A 24,539-nucleotide genomic window follows, 5' to 3' on the forward strand; every position below is an offset into this window, starting at 1 on the left:
TGTGTGTGTGTTTTTTTTTTCTTGTACAAATATTTCATTATGATCAAAACTGTGATTAATGAATAGAAATGGACAATTGTTACATCTCAGAGACAAAATTTTCGCCCCTTCTCGTAGACATAAGATTAATCACAAAAGAATGATAAATTAAAAAAATTTAAAAAAAATCAGTTTCTATGGCAAAACTGTAGCTTCCTTGATACATTTTCTTTTGAAAACCCGGTGTTATCTTTTGAGAACTGTAGAATAGTTGGGGTGGTGGCTGCCGCAGAATAACAGGGAATGAAGGGAAGAAACTTCAGCTCAAATCAAGGTTATTCAATTTCTCTGGCTTCCGAGCTGAGCCATTGGTGCTGGTAGGCTGGAGGTTTTGGTAACTTGCTTGCTCAAAACTGCGGCCACCAAATCCATGTTTATCCACCCTGCACTAATAAACAAGAGCTAATTGTAAAAGTTTTCTAATTGCCCACTTTCTTTACCACAGAAGAACAGAGAGAGAGAGAGAGAGAAATTATCTTTTCACATTTACTGTTCTTATTTCTATGTTGAAGGATGGTCCTTTATTTAGAAGATGCATTCTGTCAACTAGTAATTAACATGTTTACCTAAAAGCAACAGTAAGGCAGATGCTAGAGGCTCTCATCTCATACCATAGGGGAATGAAGTCACAACAAGGTGAAGGTGGAGAGAATGTGAATTGAGCTTTTTCAATGAGGAAACGAGGTCGTATCTATGATTCCTCATTGAGGGACAGGACCAAAAATAAAGCAGAACAGTAAATCGAAGCATATTTCTCCCAACCCAAACATCTTTTATGATTTCTTTTGAAGTTGAAGTTTTTTTCAACATGTACACTTTGTAGGGATGGGATTTGCATGATGCTTGGATGCATGCAAGCAATTAAAAGAAGAAATTCAGAAAGTAATTGGGACTTACTCTACTCACCCATTCATCAGAAATGAAGCCATAGTCAGTAAGCAGGTAGGAGAGAACAATTTCATTCCACACATCAGGTACTCCAGGTAGACACCAGTGACTACAATCAGGCGTTGATGGGCTGTCACTCGAGTTACCCACATGTGCATCGCTCCGGAGAGCTGACATGGAAGTAATGTGCAGAACGGTTATAGGAACTGTCATATTTTTTACCACCTCCAATGCGGTGTCTGAGAATAGGCTTCGGTCCCTTCCTCTTTCTTCCAATGACGGGAACTGGGTCACATTACAAAACCTACGAGTTTGATCACTGACACAGAAACAAACCATATCATTAGTTATGTTGAAGAAGGTTAGTGTGAAACAAAACCTAAGAGGAATATAAAATAAAAGGGAAACAATCAAACACTAATGTTAAACAAACATGAGATAACATTAGCCTTTCAATTATGGTTAGTTAGAACCGGTAACTATTACTAATCTCAAAATGGAAGACTAATTCTATTCTAGCAACCTTTTTGAGATTGCTTAGCAACTTCAGAAGAGAAAAAAGGATAATGTTGTTGTAGTGGCACTTAATAATGCAAACACATTAACTGACAAGTTACAAGAGAGAAAATTCATTTTTAGTTCTGTATCCAGAGAGAGTATTTTCTAAACGATCATATGAAGTGGAAAGCCAAACATGTTTACATCACAGAATCATATTGCTGAAATTGAAGATATACCTCCAGTGAGATGGCTCAAAAGTTCGAAAGAAGACACGTGTTCGATTTGTGTTGATATTTCTCTCAACCCATGATCCCCAAGTGCCTAGTGCAGTTCTGTAGGCGGTGGGAATTGGCATTCCAAGCTTTAAAGAGTTTCCGACCTGGAAATAACAGCCACTGTCCAAAATACGATTTAGACGCATTTTGTAAAGGTATACAGGAAAAAGTACAGATTATGGCTGTTAGATGATTATAATTTTAAACCAAGACTCAAGAGTTTCCTGTACAATATAGATTTAGGGGACAGATAACATGGAAGCATGGCATACAAGTTACTACTGCCACAGGATATCCACGAAAATTGCATTCTACAGAGCTTAAAACTAACCATCACAAGAATGAAACAATATAGGAAAATATTACGCCTTTCTTCATTTTTAATTCTTATTCTTTTTTTTTTTTTCTTGCATTATAGGGAGGGAGGAGGGTGTGGGTGGGGGTGGAGCTAACCTAGGCTTTGTTTTGAAACAAGTCATGCCTGTGGATACAAATCACAGATAGAGGAATACATTTAATTTGTCCAGCATAGGGCCAGTTCTATATATGCAATTTTCGCTCTTTAACATTATTAAAATAACCATTTCTATTTGCATTTTTAGTTAACAAATACATTCTACTCACAAATTACTATTCAATATATCTCCAGCACACATTTAAATTTTTAACTTAGAAAGTTTCAGACACTTTAGGAGAATGATAGAGGAGATTTTATCTGCATTTAAACCATATGCAGAGAAGCAAAGATAGAAGCTTTTAGATTACAAATTAAGAAAAAAAAAAATCATAGGGATATCTCTCATGATTAAAAATCTCGTTTGCAAAGTTTTGCTTGAAAAAAAAAAAACAGCCTCTATATGGGACATGGATAAATATGACCCTGAGGAGGACCAGGATCCAACAAATGTGATTCGCCCCAGCCTACCAAGCCTTGACTTCCAACTTCTTGGGGTCAGTTCCACAGATAATTTATTTCCCTCAAGCTCTCTATGAACCCATCCTTGAAACACATTTCCCATACACAAGTTAAAGAGTGGGATCTATTGAAAACAAACAGTTGTACTTCCGAACACTGATAGTTTGAGAGGCTCAGATAGTGTTTGGCAATGAAGCAAAATTGGTAGGATAATATGGAACATAAATTTAGCCAGTGTTGAAATGTGAGAAGGCTTTGTTATGTGGATTTCAGACGGTGGCTTTAGTCAGGGATGAATGTTTAGAAGGTTTTGTTAAATGGAGTTGAGATCGCATTAACAATCCATTATCATGTACAATAAGCCTAAAAGGTAATCCAGAATCAGATGCAGATTCCATACCAGGAACAATTATTTTGTTTTCCTGGGGCCCTCAACCTAGAGAAGGGTGATCCTCCTGATATCTTATTGGTGAATCAAAATCCACGCATGCAGTAGTACAACTACTAAGGCATAATGTTAATATTATATCCAAAATCTAATCAATAACAAGTCCAGAGTAGAATATCCTGCACACAATGATTTGGCTAGCACCAAAAAAAAAACTGTTCCATATGAAGATATCTGAGAGAAATGGTATATAATTAATAATCCCAAAGTTTTTCCAGCAGAGGCATGTCAAGGAGTTCTTATATGGATAAGTACTCAAGAACAGGAAAACAGATCCATACTTTGCTATCTCCCTAAGAAGTTTTATCTAGAAGGTGCTTTTGTTGTGAGTGCATGCGTGAGTATTAATTCCCACATCGTTTAGCAGTCGTAATAATAATTGGTTAATATAGTATTGTTGATCAAAACCTATAGGCTTAAGTTTTTGGGTTGAGTGTTGTTCCAGCATATTATAGCAAGGTCTAACCTAGAAACCCTTTGGGCATTTATCTCCCCAACAAACTGGTATCAAAGTCAACGGTTAAGCTTCTGCTTGTATGAGGGTCTTGGTCTGATGCATTTGACATTGCTCCCTTGAGAGTGTAGGTGGCTCTTTAAAGCAAGTCAAGTTTGGTGGTTACTATATTAGATACAATTCTTGTATGCATAACATTCTTGAATTTGTGAAAGACTCACATGTGAAGAGAAATTAGGCTAATATGGTAGAGGCTCAAACAAGAGAAGGGGATTTAATGTGAGTGCATATTTGACTATGAAGCCCTACATCAGCTAATAATAACAATTGTCATTGGTTAATATAGCATTGTTCAGTCCAAATCCATATACTTAAACTTTTGCATTAAGTGGTATCCCAATATGTTAAATCAAGGCCTTACTTACAAACTTCCCAACAATTTATCTTCCTGACAGTTTTGCTTTTACTATTTAAACACCGGTAAACATAATGTGCATGTTAGATATAAGCTAAGTACTATTACAAAACTAAATATGCACTGAATTTACTAAAACTGGCATAGATATGGCAGGGGAAGAGAGGTAATTATGGCAAGAGAGAGAATATGCACTGAATTTACTAAAACTAATATAGACATGGCAGGGGAAGAGAGGTAATTTATGGCAAGAGAGAGGTTGTTACAGCTAACATTTGCAGTTGGAAGTTCGTGAAAATTTAGAACTGGTTTTATGTAATTCATCCCCAAGTGACTTGTTACAAACATGTTTACTATGGGTGAAAATAGAAAATAACAATTATTAAACTTATCTTTAACATGACTACTCCTTATGCTAGGCGTTAAGATTACTTTTACAAATTTTATTTTCTAAGGAAGGGAGTGAGAGACAGGAGAGTAAAAAGGGGGGTGGGGGGGAGAAACCAAAAAGCTACTCTATCCAATAGGAATCTCATCTGGAAAATCAGGAAAGTTGCTTCCTTTCCTACATTTGTGTCATTTTACCATTTTAGATAGAGATGAAGTGCATAGAGAATAGAGGATCCAGGCTTAAGAATTTTTGTTACTAAAAGTAGCACCAAAAATACTATGACCATTAGACTCAAATGTGTAATGTACTATGAATATGTGGATTCTGCAATATAACAGACGTGCATAATCCAAAGTGTAGCTAGTACAACGTGATGAAGTCATATAATGCTGTTCATAATGCACAACTTTGATTTGTGTGTCAGATCAATCGTAACAGGACAGCATGTAACCATCAATCAAATATCATGGATAAGAACCTAAGCTTTTCAATTCTAGTAGCTCTATCCGAGCAAGAAATTTCATAAAGAAAACCACAGGTACCACGGAAGATTTATACACAGAATTGAGATTACTTACCTTTGGAAAAGCTTTCCAGGCACCCACCATTGTCCAGTGTTGAATATGAGAACATCTGAGTTAACCCAGTAATTGCTAATATTATCTAACTTGTCCAATCTAAGTGTTGACTTGACCCTCTTTGGTGCATGTCTGGGCATTGAACCCTGTTGCATCAGGAAAACTGAACGAAAGAACTCAACAGTAAAGTTGAAGGAACTGAACCGAACACCTAAATATCTAATCCGTTTTGTAATCTTATTCCCATTGATTTCATAGACACTCTTCTTATCCTCCACCCCTGTCATAAGCAAGCATATCAGTGACTCCCACTGTGTTCTACTCATAGAATCACCAACGAAAACAACTCTTTTGCTTCGAAGCATTTCTAATATACGCTTCACAGTAAACCTTGGAATATCACAATCCTTTGGTTTCCACCTCAATCTCAGATAATCTTTATCTCTCCGTCCATTTCCCAAGCAATTGAATCCTTGTTCTACAAAAGGACATTCTGTAGCATTGTACAATGGGTAACTATCATCCGGAACCCAAATTCCATCAAAAATATTGCAACTACTTAATGAACCATTTAATTTGGCTATACCATACCCATGAAAGGCCTGACTGAGACTTGGGAGCACATACATATAACCACAACCAATTGCTATGAGGAATGAAATCAAAGACCCAATCACCACAAGGACTTGAAACAATCTCGAGACCCAACTCAACCGACAGACCCTTGTGCTTGAAACACTCAAGGCCCTCCGGCTAAGTGACGTACTGCGTTTGAAGGATGCATTCCTATTGAAACTAGTCATCATCTCAATCAATATCCATTGAAACCATTCACCATCTCAATCATCCCACATCAAGGCTTCTTCCCATGTTAAACAAACAATCAGTTCAGGATCCACAATAATCCATCTTCCCAAATATGACATCAAACCCATTATAAAATCGATGCGAGGACTATATAAATCCAACCATTATCACATCAAATCAGCAAAATCAAAACCAACATCAAGCTCAAAAAGTCCCCTACTTTCAAAACATCTTCTCAATATCATTAATGGAACTTCAAGGCACAAGAAATCAAAACAACTGTGCAATCTGGATGTTCAATCCAAGAACTTAAAAATTCAACTCAAAACCATGTTGTGAACGAGACCCGTGACATAAATTATTAAGAAACAGGATGGGTATGCTTCAAATCTTAAGAAAAACAATACCGGATGGAAAAGCAGACAGATTCCGAAAATATTGGACGAATTTGTGAAGGAAATGATACACTAACAAAATTTGAAGACAGTAGCTACGAAAGTGGCGCAGAGATTGAAAAAATCTACCGTTGAATCTCTAAAGAGCTTGCAGCGCACCAGAACATGGAGGGAGAAGCATGGGAGATTTGTAATGGAAGAGATTCGGAGGTGGTTGACAGCAGAACGTGGCAAAATAGGAAAGAAAAAACGAAAGAAGAGTATACAATATTCAAGTAGTTAGACATTTGTTTTTTCGTTAGAAAAAGAAGTTAGGAATCTTAGACCATTGTTTTTTTTTAAAAAAAAAAAAACATTTATTTATTATTTGCTATGAGCTGTCTGTTCCAAATTCTTTAAAGTTTAATAATACATTTTTATTTCTTCTCTGACCAAATGGCTTTTTAGTAAAATGATATTTGATGAAGGTCATGAAGCACCGTTTTTTCTCCCTTCTATTTTTTAAACTTGAAAATTAAACTACGTGGAAGCATGATCTCCAGTTTCAAATTATAGTGTATGGAAAAGTCTATATGGCCCTTCAACTACTACCACTTGTAAAGCTTACGTTAATGTTCTCATTTAAACTACTAAAAAAATGTTAGTAACCTATAATAACAAAACTATCTTTAATAAAAATAAAAATTCAAAAAATATCTAAAATTAAATTAAAAATGCTGGTCATTTGGGAGTGGTTGAGCCACCCCTAGTTATGACCGAATGCGATGGCCAAACCAACTCCCAAATTGGATCATATTTTTTTGGTATCAAAATCAAATGGGTATTATCATATGAACAAAAGAGTTATTTAGAATGATGTAGTAATGTCTAAATCAAGAAAAGAAGTAGTTGTCTCAAAGGAATAGCTCAATCGGCTGAGAACCACGCTTTATGAAGCGAAGGTCACTAATTTGAATCTCTCTCTCCACTCTTGTTTGGACATGTAAAAAAAAAGAGCAGCTTTCCTCCAATTGGGGAGCTTCCTATTAATTCCTTCCTACTTAAAAATGAAATGATACCACATGTACTAAATGTATGAAATAATAATGCGGAAATAATAATATAGTGACACAGAGATATACGTGGTTTGGTCTATGACTTACATCCACAAGATCAAGCCCTAAGGCTGCATTAAGCTCTTATTTTTCTGAGTAATATTTACAATATAACATGCTCCTATTTATAGGAGAATCATGTTAGATACAAATAGACATCTACTCTACCTTGGTTAGTTAGGTGATAGTCTTTAACTATTCAACTGAAACTCAGTGATAGTCTTCAAGTGTAACTCAGTGATATTCTTCAACTGTAAGTCAATAATAGTTTTATATTGTGACTATTATTCTTGAATTCCATGGTATACTCTAACATTCCCCTCAAACTCAAGGTAACTTAAGGTGTAAACTTGTGAAAACTTGAGTTTGTTCTTTGGTTGGCAATGAAGGCCGAGATGGTGATCGGAAACTCATTGGAGTTGGTGGCGGCCAAGGTAGTTGAGTGGAGTTGATGGCGCCGGATTTGAAACAGCAGCTGCTCTTGAACTTGAACTTCGGCAACTGTGGCCAGCATCGGCTCCTATGGCTAGTATGTGCCAACTATGGGCTAAAATTAGCTTGAATTTGAAATAATACCACAGAGCCGAAAAGAAAAATGGGCCAACTATGGGCCAATGGACGGGCAACTTAGCCTCTTTTGACTTTGATTTTTTTTTTTTCGCCACTTGGGGCTAACATGCATCTTTCGTTTTTTTTTTAATTGAAAAAGTATCCTATTCTCAGATTACATGAACTGGGAAAAGGATAACCTTAATCCCGTAACCAAACAGCTCCAGGTATAACAACTAAACTAGGATACTATATTTCTAAACTAGAATAGGAATAGCTTTGCACTCAAATAAGAATAACTCACACCTGTAGCCAAACATACTCCTTCTTCTTCAATTTCTTACCCAAATTTTCAGCACACGCTGCCCTGGCCTCCTATCACGTACAACATACCTCCAAGCCTTGTAGGACGCCGAAAAACACGCCGTTTGAAGTCGGAGGCGGAGGAAAACGTTGCTACGCCAGTGCTGGGCATTGACAACCGTGGAGAAGGCTCCGGATCTGAAACGAAATCTGAGGGAGACAAAGACGGTGGAGAAGTTTACACCGGAGAGGATGGCTAAGGTGGTTGCGCCGCTGCACTTTGTGGATCTGTGGCCGTTGAGCGGCAAAGATCGGCAGTGAACGGCGCAGCTGAGTAGCGCTTTCTGAACAGTGGACTGCCACTCGCGATGGAAGGCGACACCGGGCACCGAATCTGAGTCGGGGATGGTGGAAGAGAGATCAAACCGGGTTATGAGTGGCGGAACACCCGACGTTGTCCATGACAGGAGGCAGTGTGACGATGATCTGCTGTTGGATTGCTGGTGAAGGCCATGTGGAATTGGTCACCGGAGGCGGCAAAAGTTGCCGGAACCACTGTTGATTTTTTTTAAAAAAAAATTATTCTGGCCATATATAGTGCAAGATCAATGTAAAGAGATCTGCAAAAATATTGACGGTAAAGAACAAGAAAACAAAATAGAAGAAAATAAAAAATTCCCAGGACCACTTTGGCGTTAGCCGAAAAAGATTTGATACCATGTATGAAATAATAATGCAGAAATAATAAGATAATGACACAGAGATATGTGTGGTTCGGTCTATGACCTACATCCACAAGATCAAGCCTTAAGCTCTTATTTCTCTGAGTAATATTTACAATATAACACGTTCCTATTTATAGGAGAATCATGTTGGATACAAATAGATTTCTACTCTAGCTTGGTTAGCTAGGTGATAGTCTTTAACTATTCAACTGAAACTCAGTGATAGTCTTCAAGTGTAACTTAGTGATATTCTTCAACTGCAATACTATGGCTATTATTCTTGAATTCCATGGTATACTCTAACCCTAAATATCATCTATATTCTCAAGAACCCTATTAATGTCAATGTTAGCCTCGGTTAACCTTTTCATGTTATGATGTAACCCTGAATCATTAAGAGTAAAATACAGCCGCTTCTCTGTGGACGTAGGCACATTGCCGAATTACGTTAAATTTGTGTCTCGACTCTCTCTCTTAATCTTTATCTTTTCGATTCTATATTGTTCATAACAACATGAACTTTATAGCAAATGCACTTATCATATATATATATATATATATATATATATATACATATATATAAAAGTTGAGTTCTTCCTTAGAGAGCCACTGTTCTTTTAGAATACATTGGTTTTTACTTATTTGCAACATCAATTCATTGAAACTTAGTCTGCAACATAGAGCCAGTACTGTTCTGACTGTAATTTAATTATAACAAATGATAGAAGTTGAAATGTACTGTTTAGTTGTAGAGCTAATAAATTAGCGTACAGAGAGCCTTGACTGAAACCTTTAATGGTTTTTTATCGGGCTGTCAATCTCTTCCCGCAAAAGCAAACATTATGAATCTCCTTCTACAATGAAAGATGATTTCCTTGATCATTTTGTTGTATTGGGTTTGTCTCAATTTTGTATTTTTTTGAATACCCGTTTGCTTAAAATTATGTTCTAATTATGTGTTTCTTCATGAGATTGAAGATCAATAATGGTTTTTTTTTTTTAATCCAAATATGCATGAGTTTCCATCTATCAGAAAAGAGAAATGAGAGAGTTGGGAAAGTAACATGCATGGACTAAAATTTTCTCCTAGGTGGAATTTGCACTCTTAGTACTAATTGCTTAACTAATTCTTAACAATGTTAACCATGAAAAATCATTAGTTTGTGCTGCCAAAAAGTTTTATTTGAAAAAGTTTAAGACTTTTATTTGGAGAGAAGGCTTGACTTTTACTCTGTTGTCTCTCTACTTCATATAATTTGTGTTGGAACGTTTTATTGAGCCTTAAACGCTTGGTTTGGACTCAATCTCTTTGTCATTAGAAGTTGCATGCGATTGAATTTTGTGGTATTCTTTTTTTATTATATTCTTTTCTTTTCATTCTCATTAGTGGAGACTGTTTTTGGTGGGTTGATTTTCTACGATATATATATATATATTTTGAGAAAATACATTTTATTCCATGAACTATTCACCTATTTGCAGTATTTTTAACTTCAATGTTTAAAAAGTGACACTTTACCCCCCTAAACTTCCAAATTGTTGCAATTCAACAATTCTGACTTCTTTTTTTTTTTTTTCCCAAAATGCCCACATCTCAAGTTAAAAAAAAAAACATTAAATTAAATTAAAATTTTAAATTTTAAAAATTAAGGGGTGGCTGGCCACCCCAGTTGGGCCAAAGCCACCCCTTAATTTTTAATTTTTAATTTATTTATTTATTATTATTTTTTTTAACTTGACGGGGATATTTTGGAAGAAAAAAAAAAACGACGAATTTAAAACAATTGGCGGAGGCAAGGTAGCAAAGTGTCATACTTTAAACATAGCTTAAAAGTGCAAATAAATGTCGCGGATAAAGTGTTTTTTTTTTGTTTGAAGGTTGGTTTTTGTGTTTCGTATATTTGAAAAGTTTGAGACTTTTATTCGGAGAGAAGGTGTGACTTTTACTCTGTTTGCATGATGTAATTTTTGCTTTTGTACATTAATTATGTATAGTTGCTTGTATAGCTATTTGTTTGTTTTGGAAAGTTCTCTTGATATAGCTTTTGTGTTGGAACTAATGAGATTTGTGTCATTTTTGTTTGTCATATTTTGTCAATACTTCATACGACAACCAACCCTTGAAGCTTCTTTGGAGGCATCTCAATATCAATGTGTACAGATTATATACTGTTATACCAATCAATTGACTGTTCTTTATTTTATTTTATTTTTTTATTATATATATATATATATATATATATATATATATATAATTTTTATGAATAAGTAATTCTTTCATATCTAACAATGAAGTAAAAACACTCTCTAGCAAACTTGCTAGGAAGTCTCAAGGAAACTACAGTGAGTCCTAAACTCCAAACGACATTAAACATTTACAACCTGCAACCAACAACTCATACATTGTCTAGCTAACAAAAGCCTAACTGAATAAGCTTTCAACAACACTGAAAACAGAACACCATTATTCAGCATACAACAACAAAACAGGGTCAGCATCCCGCAGAAAAAAATGCTCTCCAACTGTACAAATTTATTACATAGATCTTCATTTTCCTTCTTTCTCTTATACTTCCCTTTAAACACCACCCTTGATCTTACATTCCACTTAATTTTCTGCACAAGTTTTTCTTATATAATAATCTGATTCCCATTCTTGATATTGTTTCTCTCTCTCCATATACTGTAAACAGTGGAGCTTAACACCAGTTTGTAGATAATAGCTTTTAGTCCTCTACCCTTCCAATCCTTTTCACCCAATTTAACAATAGCATCCCATCCATATGAAAGATTGCTCACCAAGCAGTTTTCCATATTCATCCTCCACACCCATCGGCAAAAACTACATTCAAAAAACAAGTGATTTCTTCCTTCAATGCCTCATCTGTAGAAAACACATATGTTAGTTTCTGGTTAGGCATATTCTGTGGTTTATGTGAAATTAGATGAAAATGAGGGTAGCCTATCCGGACATCCAGAATACAAGTCCGGGTAGCATTTCCAGAGAGTTCACTTCGAAGACCAGTCTGGATAGCCAGAAGTCGTGTCTAGACAACATTTCCAGAGAGTTCACTTTGAAGACCTGTCTGGACAGCTAGAAGCCATGCCCGGACAGCATTTCCAGAAAGTTTATTTTCAAGACATGTCCAGACAGCCAGAAGCCTTGTTTGGACAACATTTTCAGAGAGTTCACTTTGAAGACTTGTTTGGACAGCATTTCCAGAAAGTTTATTTTTAAGGCCTGTCCAAATAGCCAGAAGCCGTGTCCGGATAGCATTTCCAAAGAGTTCACTTTGAAGACCTGTCCGGACAGTTAGAAGCTGTGTTCGGACAGCATTTCTAGAAAGTTTATTTTCAAGACCTGTCCGGATAGCCAGAAGCCGTGTCCGGACAACATTTCTAGAAAGTCCATTCTACTTGGCCTGTCCGGACATTGGGCTTGTCATGTCCGGACATTGAGGGTTTACGCATATGTAACCCTAGCTGTGTCTGGACACGTACTTAACCCTGTCTGGACACAACCACCTTATTGTTGTGCGAATTTATATTTATACCATCTGTATGCACATTGTGATGTATGTATTTAGAGAGCGAATATTGTGAGCTAAGAGAGAGTGATAGAGATATCGAACTGGAGCATTTGTATCTCTCTTAGAGTAAATGTGAGAAATCTCATCATCTATTTTATGATCAACACTTGAAGCCAATCGGAGTTCCGGTGAAGGAGATCACATAAAAGAAACCCTTAGAAGTTCTGGAAGAACTACTGCGGTAGCAGACAAGTGGGTCGCTTGTCTAGTATACTGGATTGTCAGGAGCAAAGGTTTCGTAAGTTTGACATTGTGTAAATTCTTTTTTTTTTTTTTATTATTTTTTTTTTATAGTGAAGTGATTTCTTGAGTTTGGCTACCCCGAAGAGGTTTTACATTTAGAGAGTTCTCTAAATGGTTTCCTCTTCGTAACCAAATATCTGTATTCTTTAATATTCATTGCATGTCTGTATTTGGTTGATTATTCTATGTTAGGTTAGATCTATTTCTGCACACTATTTTGTGAAACACCTATACAATCAGAATAGGTATAAATTCGAGTCAATTAGGTTTTTCAATTGGTATTAGAACGGGTTCACTCTGTGAATGATTTATTTCCTGTCGGTGATCCGAGAGTCCGTATCAAATGTCTCATACTATTGCACCTTACTCTCTTCCCGTCTTTGATGGAATGAATTATACTCTTTTGAAAATCTGTATGAGCGCATACTTTAAACCCATTGACGTCTGGTATAATGGACTAGTCCAGACAAAGCAATAGCCGAATGGTCAATGGGAGGAAAAGAATGTTGCTACTGCCAATGACAAAGTGATAAATGCCATCTTCATATCTATCTTAAATGAGAAATTTTCAAGAATTTCTCTATGTGAGATAGCCATGGAAGCTTGGGAGACTTTAGAAATCACATATGAAGGAACTAAGGTTGTAAGATCTTCAAAAATTCAGATGTTGGTTGCTTAGTTTGAAGAGATTTAAATGCAGGAAGATGAAACATTTGATGAATTCTACTCAAACCTTAGCGTCATTAGAAACTCTACTATCAATCTAGGGATTAAAATGACAAATGCTAAAATTGTTAAAAAGATCTTGAGATCGTTATATGAAAGATCTTCAGACCCGTGAATGGAAACTTTAGAAATAGAGATTCAAAAGTACCTTGAAACCTAAAGGTGAGTTTAGAGGCAATTCATGAGAAAAAAATGAGACCGATCAAAGGGATAAGTTTACTAGTGGACGCAAGTGTCATGAATGTGGGGGTTGGGGTCACATTCGAGTTGAATGTGCAAATCTGAAAAAGTCCAAAGGTAAAGCTTTTAATGTCACTCAAAGTGATGAGTCTGATAAAGAGGAATCTTAAGAAGAAATTGAGGAATGAGTCAATTATCTAGCTTTTACTACTTCCTATGATAATGATTATAAGATGAGTAATTCACCTCATATGCTAAACAATCCTAAAAATGAATATGATTATGAGGATGATTTACAAATTGCTTATAATAACTTATTTGAAGAATGTGATAAACTGAACAAGCAGAACAGGAGAAACTTGAAAAGTCTTAAAGAAGCTAAACTTGAGAAACAAAAGTTAATGAATTCTATGGATGAGTGTCTTGCTATTCATAACACCTTGATTTTTGAAAACCACATTTTAATTGCTAAAGTTAAATCTCTTGAAAAAGATCAGAATGATTCCAAGGATCATTTAAAAAAAAAAAAAAATCGAGTGATAAACTTAATCAAATGTTAGGAAATCAAAAACATTCATATGACAGGACTGGATTGGGTTTTAGTAAGTTTTCTACTTCTTCATCTTCCAATGTTGCTTACACTTCTAAGATCATGTTTGTGAAACCTAAAATGAAAGATGTGATGACTGAGAACTCATGCTTACGAAAAAAAACCTTAGAAGATGTGACCAAGAATATTAAGTCTAAATTCAAGGTCTCAGTAAGAAAAACTCAAATTCTAAGTTTATCCCTACTTGTTATCATTGTGGAGTCATGGGTCATACTCGGCCAAATTGTTTTCAAATTGGGGCTAAACAACCATGGTCTCAACAGAATTTCCCTAGGAAAGATGAACTTGGATTTGGGAATCAACTAAAAGTTTTAACTACTCAAGTTAAACTCATTGGTGAAAAGTTAGCTGCTTTGTCAAATTCTGCTAATATGAAAGATATGTCTAATTTGACTGCTAATCATATGAAAACAACCCCTTAGAAAGAACAAGTTTGGGTTAAAAAGAAAGATCATTTGTGCTTAGTTGTACATACTGCCTTAAGTGTGCTTAACTCTTGTTTGTGGTATTTGGATAGTGGTTGCTCCAAGCATATGACAGGTGATAAGTCCCTCTTCAAAGAACTTAAGGAAGGTAGAGGTAAAAACATCACTTATGGAGATGGCAGCAACTCAAAAGTAATCGGTCAAGGAATAGTGGAAATTCTCGATGCTCATACTCCTCAAGAAGTATTGTATGTTGAAGTCCTCAAGGCAAATCTACTGAGTATTAGCCAATTTTTTGATCATGATCTCGTCGTTCAGTTCTCTAAGAAAGAATGCAATATATTTGACTCTCAAGAAAAATGGTTGATAGAAGGAGAACGCAGTGCTGACAACTGCTATTGTTTCTCCCCAAACTCTCAGATAAGTTGCAACAAGGCAACCTTGGACACTGGAGAACTATGGCATCAACGATTGGGGCATCTGAATTTTCATGATCTTGTCAAGATCTCAAAGACGGAAGGTATAGTTGATTTACCCAAGATCCATCAGGTTGAAAAAGGAAAGTGTGAACCATGCCAATTGGGAAAGCAAACTAGAACTCCTCACATGAAGACTACAGGCATTTTCAGCTCTAGAAACTTAGAGCTTCTTCGCATGGACCTAATGGGGCCTACACAGACAACGAGTTTGGGAGGCAAGAGATATATTTTGGTGGTTGTGGATGATTTCTCTTGGTATAACTAGGTAAGATTGCTGAGAGAGAAATCAGAGGCATTTGACCAAGCTCAGACCTTGTTCAAAAAGATCCAAAATGAATAAGATTGTCAAATCAAATGAATCTGTAGTGATCATGGCAGAGAATTCAAGAATTCTAACTTCGAAGATTTTTGTGCTAAACATGGTATCCAACAAGAATTCTCATCTCCCATAAGTCCTCAACAAAATGGGGTGGTCGGGTAGAAGAATTGAGTGATACAGGAAATGGCTAGAGTCATGATACATGCTAAGAATATGGCCCAACATTTTTTGGGGGAAGCTGTCCATACGGCATGTCATATTATCAATCGAGTATTTCTCAGACCGACAACTAACAAGACACCATATATGTAGCGTTCCAGATTTTAGAAGTCTTATTTTAGATATATTTATTTGATGATGATTAGGTAATGATATTTTTTCTTGAGGAATTTATTAGACCATATGATATTGATTTTATCTGATTGTTTTATTGGGTGATTTATGAGATATGGTAATTGAAGATTGATTAATATATTTTGGCGTATGATTATAATATTTGGTGACTGATTAAATTAGGACATTAAACAGATTATGATGGGTCAGATTTTAGAAAATCTGTACCCAAATTAGTCCACTTTTCTTCTTTGTCCATTTTTGACATTACTAACACTCTTTTCCTTTATTTTTCTCTTTCTTCCCTTCAATCACACATATTCTTCCTTCTTTACCATTTAAGTTATATCATCTTTCTTTTCTTTATTTCCACCAATCCACTCTTGCCAACAACACACCTACCTTTCCTTTATTTAATTTTCCTTTCTTCTTCCTTCATTCCATCTTACTTTCTTTTGCCTATTTAATTCCTCTCCCCTGCTCAACATATTGCATAATCATAGAGTATAAGTGAGAAAGAAAGAGAGCTAGAGAGAGAGAATTTTCAGAGATGAGACAAATCAAGAGTGAGAAGGGAGGATTGAGACAGAGAGCTGAGGAGGAAGAAAGAGAGTTTGGGCGACAGAGAGAGAAAGTCAATCATTGAGAAAGTTATGGGTAATGATCAATTTCAGCAGGATGGTTTTAATAAGTAATTACCTTTGACGATTCATTCATGTAATCCACAGTAAGTATTCTTACTTACTGAGAGTGATATTGATATTCAATAATATAGATCTTTGTAGTTTTATTAAATGTTTGGCCTTTTGATATAATTACTTCAACAATGATTTATATTATTGTGAATCAATTGATTCATTACTTTACAATTTTTGATGTGCTTGTAAGAATGGGAAGTCAAAGTAATTATGCAGTTGTGATTAGAGCTTCATATTTGAGATGTATAAAGATTCTAAATTAGTGAAATTTGTCGAGAGATAATACAGTCAGATAGATTTGTATAAATGCCTTGTTCGGCATAATTGTGGGTATTTTGTATAAAGAAAAGTATTTTTAAGAGTATTGTTTTGTATTGATAAATTTCAGATTTTCTACTATGTAAGATTATTTTAGCGTAACACTTGATTTATTTATAAGATAAAAGAAGATAAATATCGGGATGTTACAAAATGGTATCAGAGCATTGCCTAGCCTGAAATGGTGGAAGCATGCACAAGCCTATGAGGGCCGCTGGTGGACATACGTTGGTGATGCCAAAAGTGGGTTATATTATAAGGGTGTCAGTTAAGACACGATGAAATGTATAAGGGCCAAAAGTTAAGGGCCGAGAATGAAGAAATTTCCTGAGGATAGCCAATGGTGACACTGGTGCCCAAGAAGAGTGTTTGTAGTGTCTCACATCGCCTGTGTATGGAAAATGTTACTCTATGTTTACTCTATGAACATAGAGAAGTTTAAAGGTATACGCTAACTTGGGTAAGTTATGGTTTAAGTGAGATTTGTTTTAAATTGGGTCACTCAATTCGAAGATAGGTGATAATTTATGAGTTTTAATTTCGAGGACGAAACTCCTTTAAGGAGGGAAGATTGTAGCGGCCCAGATTTTAAAAGTCTTATTATAGATATATTTATTTGATGATGATTAGGTAATGATATTTATTCTTAGGGAATTTATTAGATTATATGATATTGATTTTATCTGATTGTTTTATTGGGTGATTTAAGAGACATGGTAATTGAAGATTGATTAATATATTTTGGAGTATGATTATAATATTTGGTGACTGATTAAATTAGGACATTAGATAGATTATGATGGGTCAGATTTCGGAAAATCTATACCCAATTTAGTCCACTTTTCTTCTTTGTCCATTTTTGACATTACTAACACTCTTTTCCTTTATTTTTCTCTTTCTTCCATTCAATCACGCATATTCTTCCTTCGTTACCATTTAAGTTATATCATCTTTCTTTTCTTTATTTCCACCAACCCACTCTTGCCAACAACACACCTACCTTTCCTTTATTTAATTTTCCTTTCTTCTTCCTTCATTCCATCTTACTTTATTTTGCCTATTTAATTCTTCTCCCCTGCTCAACATATTGCATAATCATAGAGTATAAGTGAGAAAGAAAGAGAGCTAGAGAGAGAGAATTTTCAGAGATTAGAGAAACCAAGAGTGAGAAGGGAGGATTGAGACAGAGAGCTGAGGAAGAAGAAAGAGAGTTTGGGCGACAGAGAGAGAAAGTCAGTCATTGAGAAAGTTATGGGTAATGATCAATTTCAGCTGAATGGTTTTAATAAGTAATTACCTTTGACGATTCATTCATGTAATCCACAGTAAGTATTCTTAGTTACTGAGAGTGATATTGATATTCAATAATACAAATCTTTGTAGTTTTATTAAATGTTTGGCCTTTTGATATAATTGCTTCAACAATGATTTATATTATTGTGAATCAATTGATTCATTACTTTACAGTTTTTGTAGTGCTTGTAGGAATGGGAAGTCAAGGTAATTATGTAGTTGTGATTAGAGCTTCATATTTGAGATGTACAAAGATTCTAAATTGGTGAAATTTGTCTAGAGATAATATAGTCATATAGATTTGTATAAATGCCTTGTTCGGCATAATTGTGGGTATTTTGTATAAAGAAAAGTATTTTTAAGAGTATTGTTTTGTAATGATAAATTTCAGATTTTCCACTGTGTAAGATTATTTCAGTGTAATACTCAATTTATTTACAAGATAAAAGAAGATAAATATCGGGATGTTACAAAATGGTATCAGAACATTGCCCAGCCTGAGATGGTGGGAGCATGCACAAGCCTATGAGGGCCGCTAGTGGACATACGTTGGTGATGTGGTATTTTTGTGTCCAAAAATATCAATAATAAAAATAACCACTCGCAATAGTACGAATCCTGTAAGATAGGGCTATATTGAGGGTGTCGAACCTCAAGGACTGCAGGGGTTTTATTATCAAAATTCGAAAGATTAAAATTAACTTAATTAAAAAGAGAATTGATTTGATTTTCTTTAAAACTAAAGTGCATGAAAATAAAAGAGATTTAAAATAAGAGAGAGTGTAGGGTATTGACTTCACCTCTATCCGCACAACAATGGTTAATCATAATTAATCCCAGAAATTCATTCTATGCATGTTATAAATAAACAAGAAACTACCTCATTAAAGAATAAGCATAATCAATCTTCGGTTGGCACGGATCGTCCACCTAACCACTAAGATGTGGTACGACCCGTCTTCCCTAGGTATAAATTATCAAATTCTTTAACAGGATACATACAATCAATGAATAAGTGTAACCCATCTTCGGTTGGCACGGACTGTCTACCTAAATTACACTAAACTAGGGTGTAGTACAATCCGTCTTCCCTAGGCATGGCTTATCAAATCCTATTGATCATATGTCAATTAAACCCATTGTATAACCATCATCCTCATAATCACAGAAAACAAGAATGATTTGAGATCAATAAAAGTAAAATACTTTCTAAGACAAGAGAAGAATTTCACAAATATTGATTTTGGAATTTAAGAACAATTGCATTTAATATGAAGAACATAAATCAATTGTAGCAATCCTCATAGTTATACAATCAATATGCATAAATTGAAAATCTAGAAATTAAATACAATCAAACCATTGTGCTTGGATAGGGTTACATCAACACCCCACAAAGGGGTTTAACCGCTCATGATCTTCTAAGCTCCAAAGATAATTTTCTAATTTCTAGCTCTAGGAAGCGGTGTTTGTTTTTTTCTCAATGCTTAGAGGCCTATTTATAGGGATTAGGAGAGTCCTAGAAGCCCTAGGAATCCCAGAAAAATCGTATTTCAATCTCCCAGTCGGATTGGGAGACCTAGAAAAACTTTCCTTATTAATTTTAGACTGCTTTTTGCCTCTGCCGCGCGTGTACGCTCGAGCGTACTGTAGCTACAGTAACGTGCTACAGTAACTGCTACAGTGAATATGCTACAGTAAACTGCATTTTGCGCCCAAAATCAATGATTTTCTTGTATCTTTATTAAACACCTGAAAACACAAAAACAAAACAAAATTAAACAAATAACAATGCTAAGGAATTAATATATGCAAATTAAGGGGCTTGAATGTGCAACATTCGGCACTTATCACACCCAAACTTACATATTACTAGTCCCTTAGCAATACAAAATAGAAAATAAACTGAAAAACAAAAAGATAAGTCCATCTTTCGTGGGATGTACGATTGCATTTAGCGTAAGCAACAAGCCTTTTAAACCTCTAAGCATTCCTTAGAAGACGAGTGAAGTCTCGTGAGGGTTTTCCAGGAATGATACCCACAAACATTGTCATCATTATGTCATTCAAAAGGATAAAGCATCACAAAAATAATGGTTCTCATTTCTTAGCAAACTTAAAATTAAAAACTCCATCTTCAAAATTCCAAGGAGTTATAAGTCAAATCACTTACCAATGGCAGATTGAGATACACAAATTTCAATTAGTGCAAAGTGAACTAACACATAATCATGGGGCTTCAAAATAATTCCAATATGAAAGAATCAACATCTCAGAATTCATTGGACTTCATATCAAATGAAACAACCAAGGCATATATATATACAATTTTTTTTTTTTGTAGGCTTTGCAATGCTTAGCTCCCTTAAGCTTTCTAGTTGACCCATATATCGAGTGTTAGGCCAATGTCTCCCAAACCAAATGGCTTTAGGGCACTAGGTGTAAAGACACCCCTAAGGACTTACTAACTCGAGTCAAAAAGGCTACAAAGCTAAGCTAGCCATTTTATTAATCAACCCAAAAATTTCACTTTTTGACACGAATACTCACTAGTTAATGAGGCAAGAGGTCCGGTTACTCAGCGAAAAATTCAAACTTTATTTATTTATTTATTTTAATAATTGTATAAATGCCTTGTTCGGCATAATTGTGGGTATTTTGTATAAAGAAAAGTATTTTTAAGAGTATTGTTTTGTATTAATAAATTTCAGATTTTCCACTGTGTAAGATTATTTCAGCGTAACACTCAATTTATTTACAAGATAAAAGAAGATAAATATCGGGATGTTACAAAATGGTATCAGAGCATTGCCCAGCCTGAGATGGTGGGAGCATGCACAAGCCTATGAGGGCCGCTAGTGGACATACGTTGGTGATGCCAAAAGTGGGTTATATTATAAGGATGTCAGTTAAGACACAATGAAATGTATAAGAGGCCAAAAGTTAAGGGCTGAGAATGAAGAAATTCCCTGAGGATTGTCAACGGTGACACTGGTGCCCAAGAAGAGTGCTTGTAGCGTCTCACATCGCCTGTGTATGGAAAATGTTACGGTATTTACTTTATAAACATATAGAAGTTTAAAGGTATACGCTAACTTGGGTAAGTTATGGTTTAAGTGAGATTTGTTTCAAATTGGGTCGCTCAATTTGAAGATAGGTGATAATTTATGGGTTTTAATTTCGAGGACGAAATTCCTTTAAGGAGGGAAGATTGTAGCGCCCCAGATTTTAAAAGTCTTATTTTAGACATACTTATTTGATGATGATTAGGTAATGATATTTATTCTTGAGGAATTTATTAGATCATATGATATTGATTTTTTCTGAATGTTTTATTGGGTAATTTAAGAGATATGGTAATTGAAGATTGATTAATATATTTTGGAGTATGATTATAATATTTGGTGACTGATTAAATTAGGACATTAGACAGATTATGATGGGTCAGATTTTGAAAAATTTGTATCCAAATTAGTCGACTTTTCTTCTTTGTCCATTTTTGACATTACTAACACTATTTTCCTTTATTTTTCTCTTTCTTCTCTTCAATCACGCATATTCTTCCTTCTTTACCATTTAAGTTATATCATCTTTCTTTTCTTTATTTCCACCAACCCACTCTTGCCAACAACACACCTACCTTTCTTTTATTTAATTTTCATTTCTTCTTCCTTCATTCCATCTTACTTTATTTTGCCTATTTAATTCATCTCCCCTGCTCAACATATTGCATAATCATAGAGTATAAGTGAGAAAGAAAGAGAGCTAGAGAGAGAGAATTTTCAAAGATGAGAGAAACCAAGAGTGAGAAGGGAGAATTGAGACAGAGAGCTGAGGAGGAAGAAAGAGAGTTTGGGCGATAGAGAGAGAAAGTCAGTCATTGAGAAAGTTATGGGTAATGATCAATTTCAGCAGAATGGTTTCAATAAGTAATTACCTTTGACGATCCATTCATGTAATCCACAGTAAGTATTCTTACTTACTGAGAGTGATATTGATATTCAATAATACAGATCTTTGTAGTTTTATTAAATGTTTGGCCTTTTGATATAATTGCTTCAACAAGGATTTATATTATTGTGAATCAATTGACTCATTACTTTACAGCTTTTGTAGTGCTTGCAGGAATGGGAAGTCAAGGTAATTATACAGTTGTGATTAGAGCTTCATATTTGAGATGTACAAAGATTCTAAATTGGTGAAATTTGTCTAGAGATAATACAGTCAGATAGATTTGTATAAATGCCTTGTTCGGCATAATTGTGGGTATTTTGTATAAAGAAAAGTATTTTTAAGAGTATTGTTTTGTATTGATAAATTTCAAATTTTTCGCTGTGTAAGATTATTTCAGCGTAACATTCAATTTATTTACAAGATAAAAGAAGATAAATATCGGGATGTTACAATATGAACTATGGCGAGGCAAGAAGCCCACAATCAAATACTTTCGGGTTTTCGAAAGTACGTGTTACATTCTTTGTGATAGGGAGAACTTGGGGAAGTTTTATGCAAAGAGTCATGTAGGTATTTTTCTTGGATATTCCACCACAAGTCGAGCTAGTCAGGTGTATAACTCAAGAACCAAGATAGTGATGGAATCAATTAATGTAGTCATAGATGATGAAACTACTACTGACCATATTGAGGAAAATGAACCCTATGTTGAGGGGGAGCAAGCAGGCACTTCTGCAGAAACCCATGCACCTCCTAGTCAGATGTCACTGCAGTCAATCAAACAATACCTCAAGTTGCAAAAGATAGAAACATGCCTCGGTCACCAGTTCTGAACATGGTATCCAACGAACCTTCCACCAGAGTTAAACTCAATCACTCTAGAGGATAAAAGTTGGGTTGCTGGCATGCATGATGAACTAAATCAGTCTACGATTTGCTGGGAGATATCAATGTAGGTCTACGATTGCGAAACATGTTGGTTAATCAAGTGTCTTATTCCTGTTACCTTTACCTTTCTCAGTTTGAGCCAAAGAAAGTTAATGAGGCATTAGAGGATGAAAGTTGGGTTGCTGCCATGCATGATAAACTAAATCAGTTCGTTTGGAATGATGTGTGGACTTTAGTTCCAAGACCAAAAGATCAAAATATCATCGGTACCAAATGGATCTTCAAGAATAAATTCGATGAGCATGGTACAGTGGTATGAAACAAGGCACAATTGGTAGCTCCGATAGTGGTCTTTGATGAGACGTTTGCACCAGTAGCCAGACTGGAATCCATTGGAATTTTGTTCAGCATATCATGTCATATCTTGCTCAAATTGTATCAGATGGACATCAAGAGTGCTTTCCTCAACGACATTCTTCAAGAAGAAGTGTATGTAGCATAACCAAAGAGCTTTTAGGATCCTCAATATTCGAAAAATGTTTACAAGCTGAAGAAGGCGCTATATGGATTGAAGCAAGCTCCGAGAGCATGGTATGAGCATCTCACGACATATCTTCTTTCACATGGTTTCATTCGAGGACAGGTTGACCATACTTTGTTCATCCGTGGAAAAGGTGACCAAAAACTAATTGCCCAAATATAAGTTGACCATATTTTTGGCTCTATGGTTGACTCGCATGCTAATCAATTCTTCGAGGAAATGAAACAAGAGTTCGAAATGAGTGTGAATGGTGAGCTGACATACTTTCTAGGCTTCCAATTCCAGCAATCCACCAACGGTATTTTTGTGTCTCAACCGAAGTATGCCAAATATCTTGTGAAAAGACTCAATTTGGATGGAAAAAGTCATGCTCACACACCCATGAGTACGAGTGTCAAGCTGAGTGCAGATGTGGCTCGGAAATCTATTGAACAATCTTTGTACCAAAGCATGATAGGCTGCCTTGTCTACCTTACATCTAGTCGGCTCGATATATCCTTCAGTGTGGGTGTCTGTGCTCGATTTCAAGCTAATCCCAAGGAATCTCAATTGACAGCTGTTAAACAGATCCTCATGTATGTGAATGGCACTGTCCATTTTGATATTAGTTTTTTTAGAAAAACAAATCTTGAGCTTGTAGGTTATTTTGATTTTGATTGGGCCGGAAATGCAGATGATCGGAAGAGTACATCTAGCGGTTGTTTCTATGTGGGTACAAACTTGGTCGCCTGGAAGAGAAAGAAACAAAACCCCATCTCCCTCTCCACTACTAAGGCTGAATATATAGCTGCCGGAGTTGTTGCACGCAGCTAATCTGGATGAAGCAACTTCTTGCTGATTATGGATTGCTCAAGGGATGATGATTGTCTACTGTGACAACACTAGTGCCGTCAATATCTCGAAGAATCCGGTTCAACACTCTCGCACGAAGCATATTGACATTTGTCATCATTTCATCCATGACTTGGTAAGAGACCTAGGTGGTATCTTTTGAATTTATGCCTATTGAACATCAATTAGCTCACCTATTTACAAAACCCCTAGATGGCTCTAGGTTCGAGTATCTCAAGAATTCTATTAGTGTATGCGATCTCTCATGATCGGCTGCATAACATGCCTATAATCCATGCATATTTCATTACTCTTTGGTATTCTAGGGCATTT

The 24,539-nt window shown here is 35.5% G+C and overlaps 2 protein-coding genes across 4 annotated transcripts; one reads left to right on the forward strand and one right to left on the reverse strand.

Moving 5' to 3' along the window:
- Nucleotides 1-72: 72 nt before the first annotated feature.
- LOC132166264 (protein trichome berefringence-like 7) lies at nt 73-6,377 on the reverse strand. Of its 3 annotated transcripts, none has more exons than XM_059577052.1 (4): nt 4,906-6,377; nt 1,665-1,823; nt 937-1,246; nt 73-427 (listed from the first exon to the last, which is right to left on the reverse strand). In XM_059577052.1, the coding sequence occupies exons 1-4, from the start codon at nt 5,709-5,711 to the stop codon at nt 299-301; spliced, it is 1,404 nt and encodes a 467-aa protein (XP_059433035.1). In that variant the 5' UTR covers nt 5,712-6,377; the 3' UTR covers nt 73-298. The 3 variants fall into 3 exon arrangements, with proteins under 3 accessions (XP_059433035.1, XP_059433036.1, XP_059433037.1); XM_059577053.1 differs by having other exon boundaries at nt 76-427; nt 946-1,246; XM_059577054.1 differs by having other exon boundaries at nt 332-422; nt 946-1,246.
- A 17,181-nt stretch (nt 6,378-23,558) lies between these two features.
- LOC132164947 (secreted RxLR effector protein 161-like) lies at nt 23,559-24,188 on the forward strand. The gene has a single exon (XM_059575468.1). It carries the CDS (start codon nt 23,559-23,561, stop codon nt 24,186-24,188), a length of 630 nt encoding a protein of 209 aa, XP_059431451.1.
- Nucleotides 24,189-24,539: the final 351 nt, after the last annotated feature.

This window comes from Corylus avellana, chromosome ca11 (genome assembly GCF_901000735.1).
Source record: "Corylus avellana chromosome ca11, CavTom2PMs-1.0".
Lineage (NCBI taxonomy): Eukaryota > Viridiplantae > Streptophyta > Magnoliopsida > Fagales > Betulaceae > Corylus > Corylus avellana.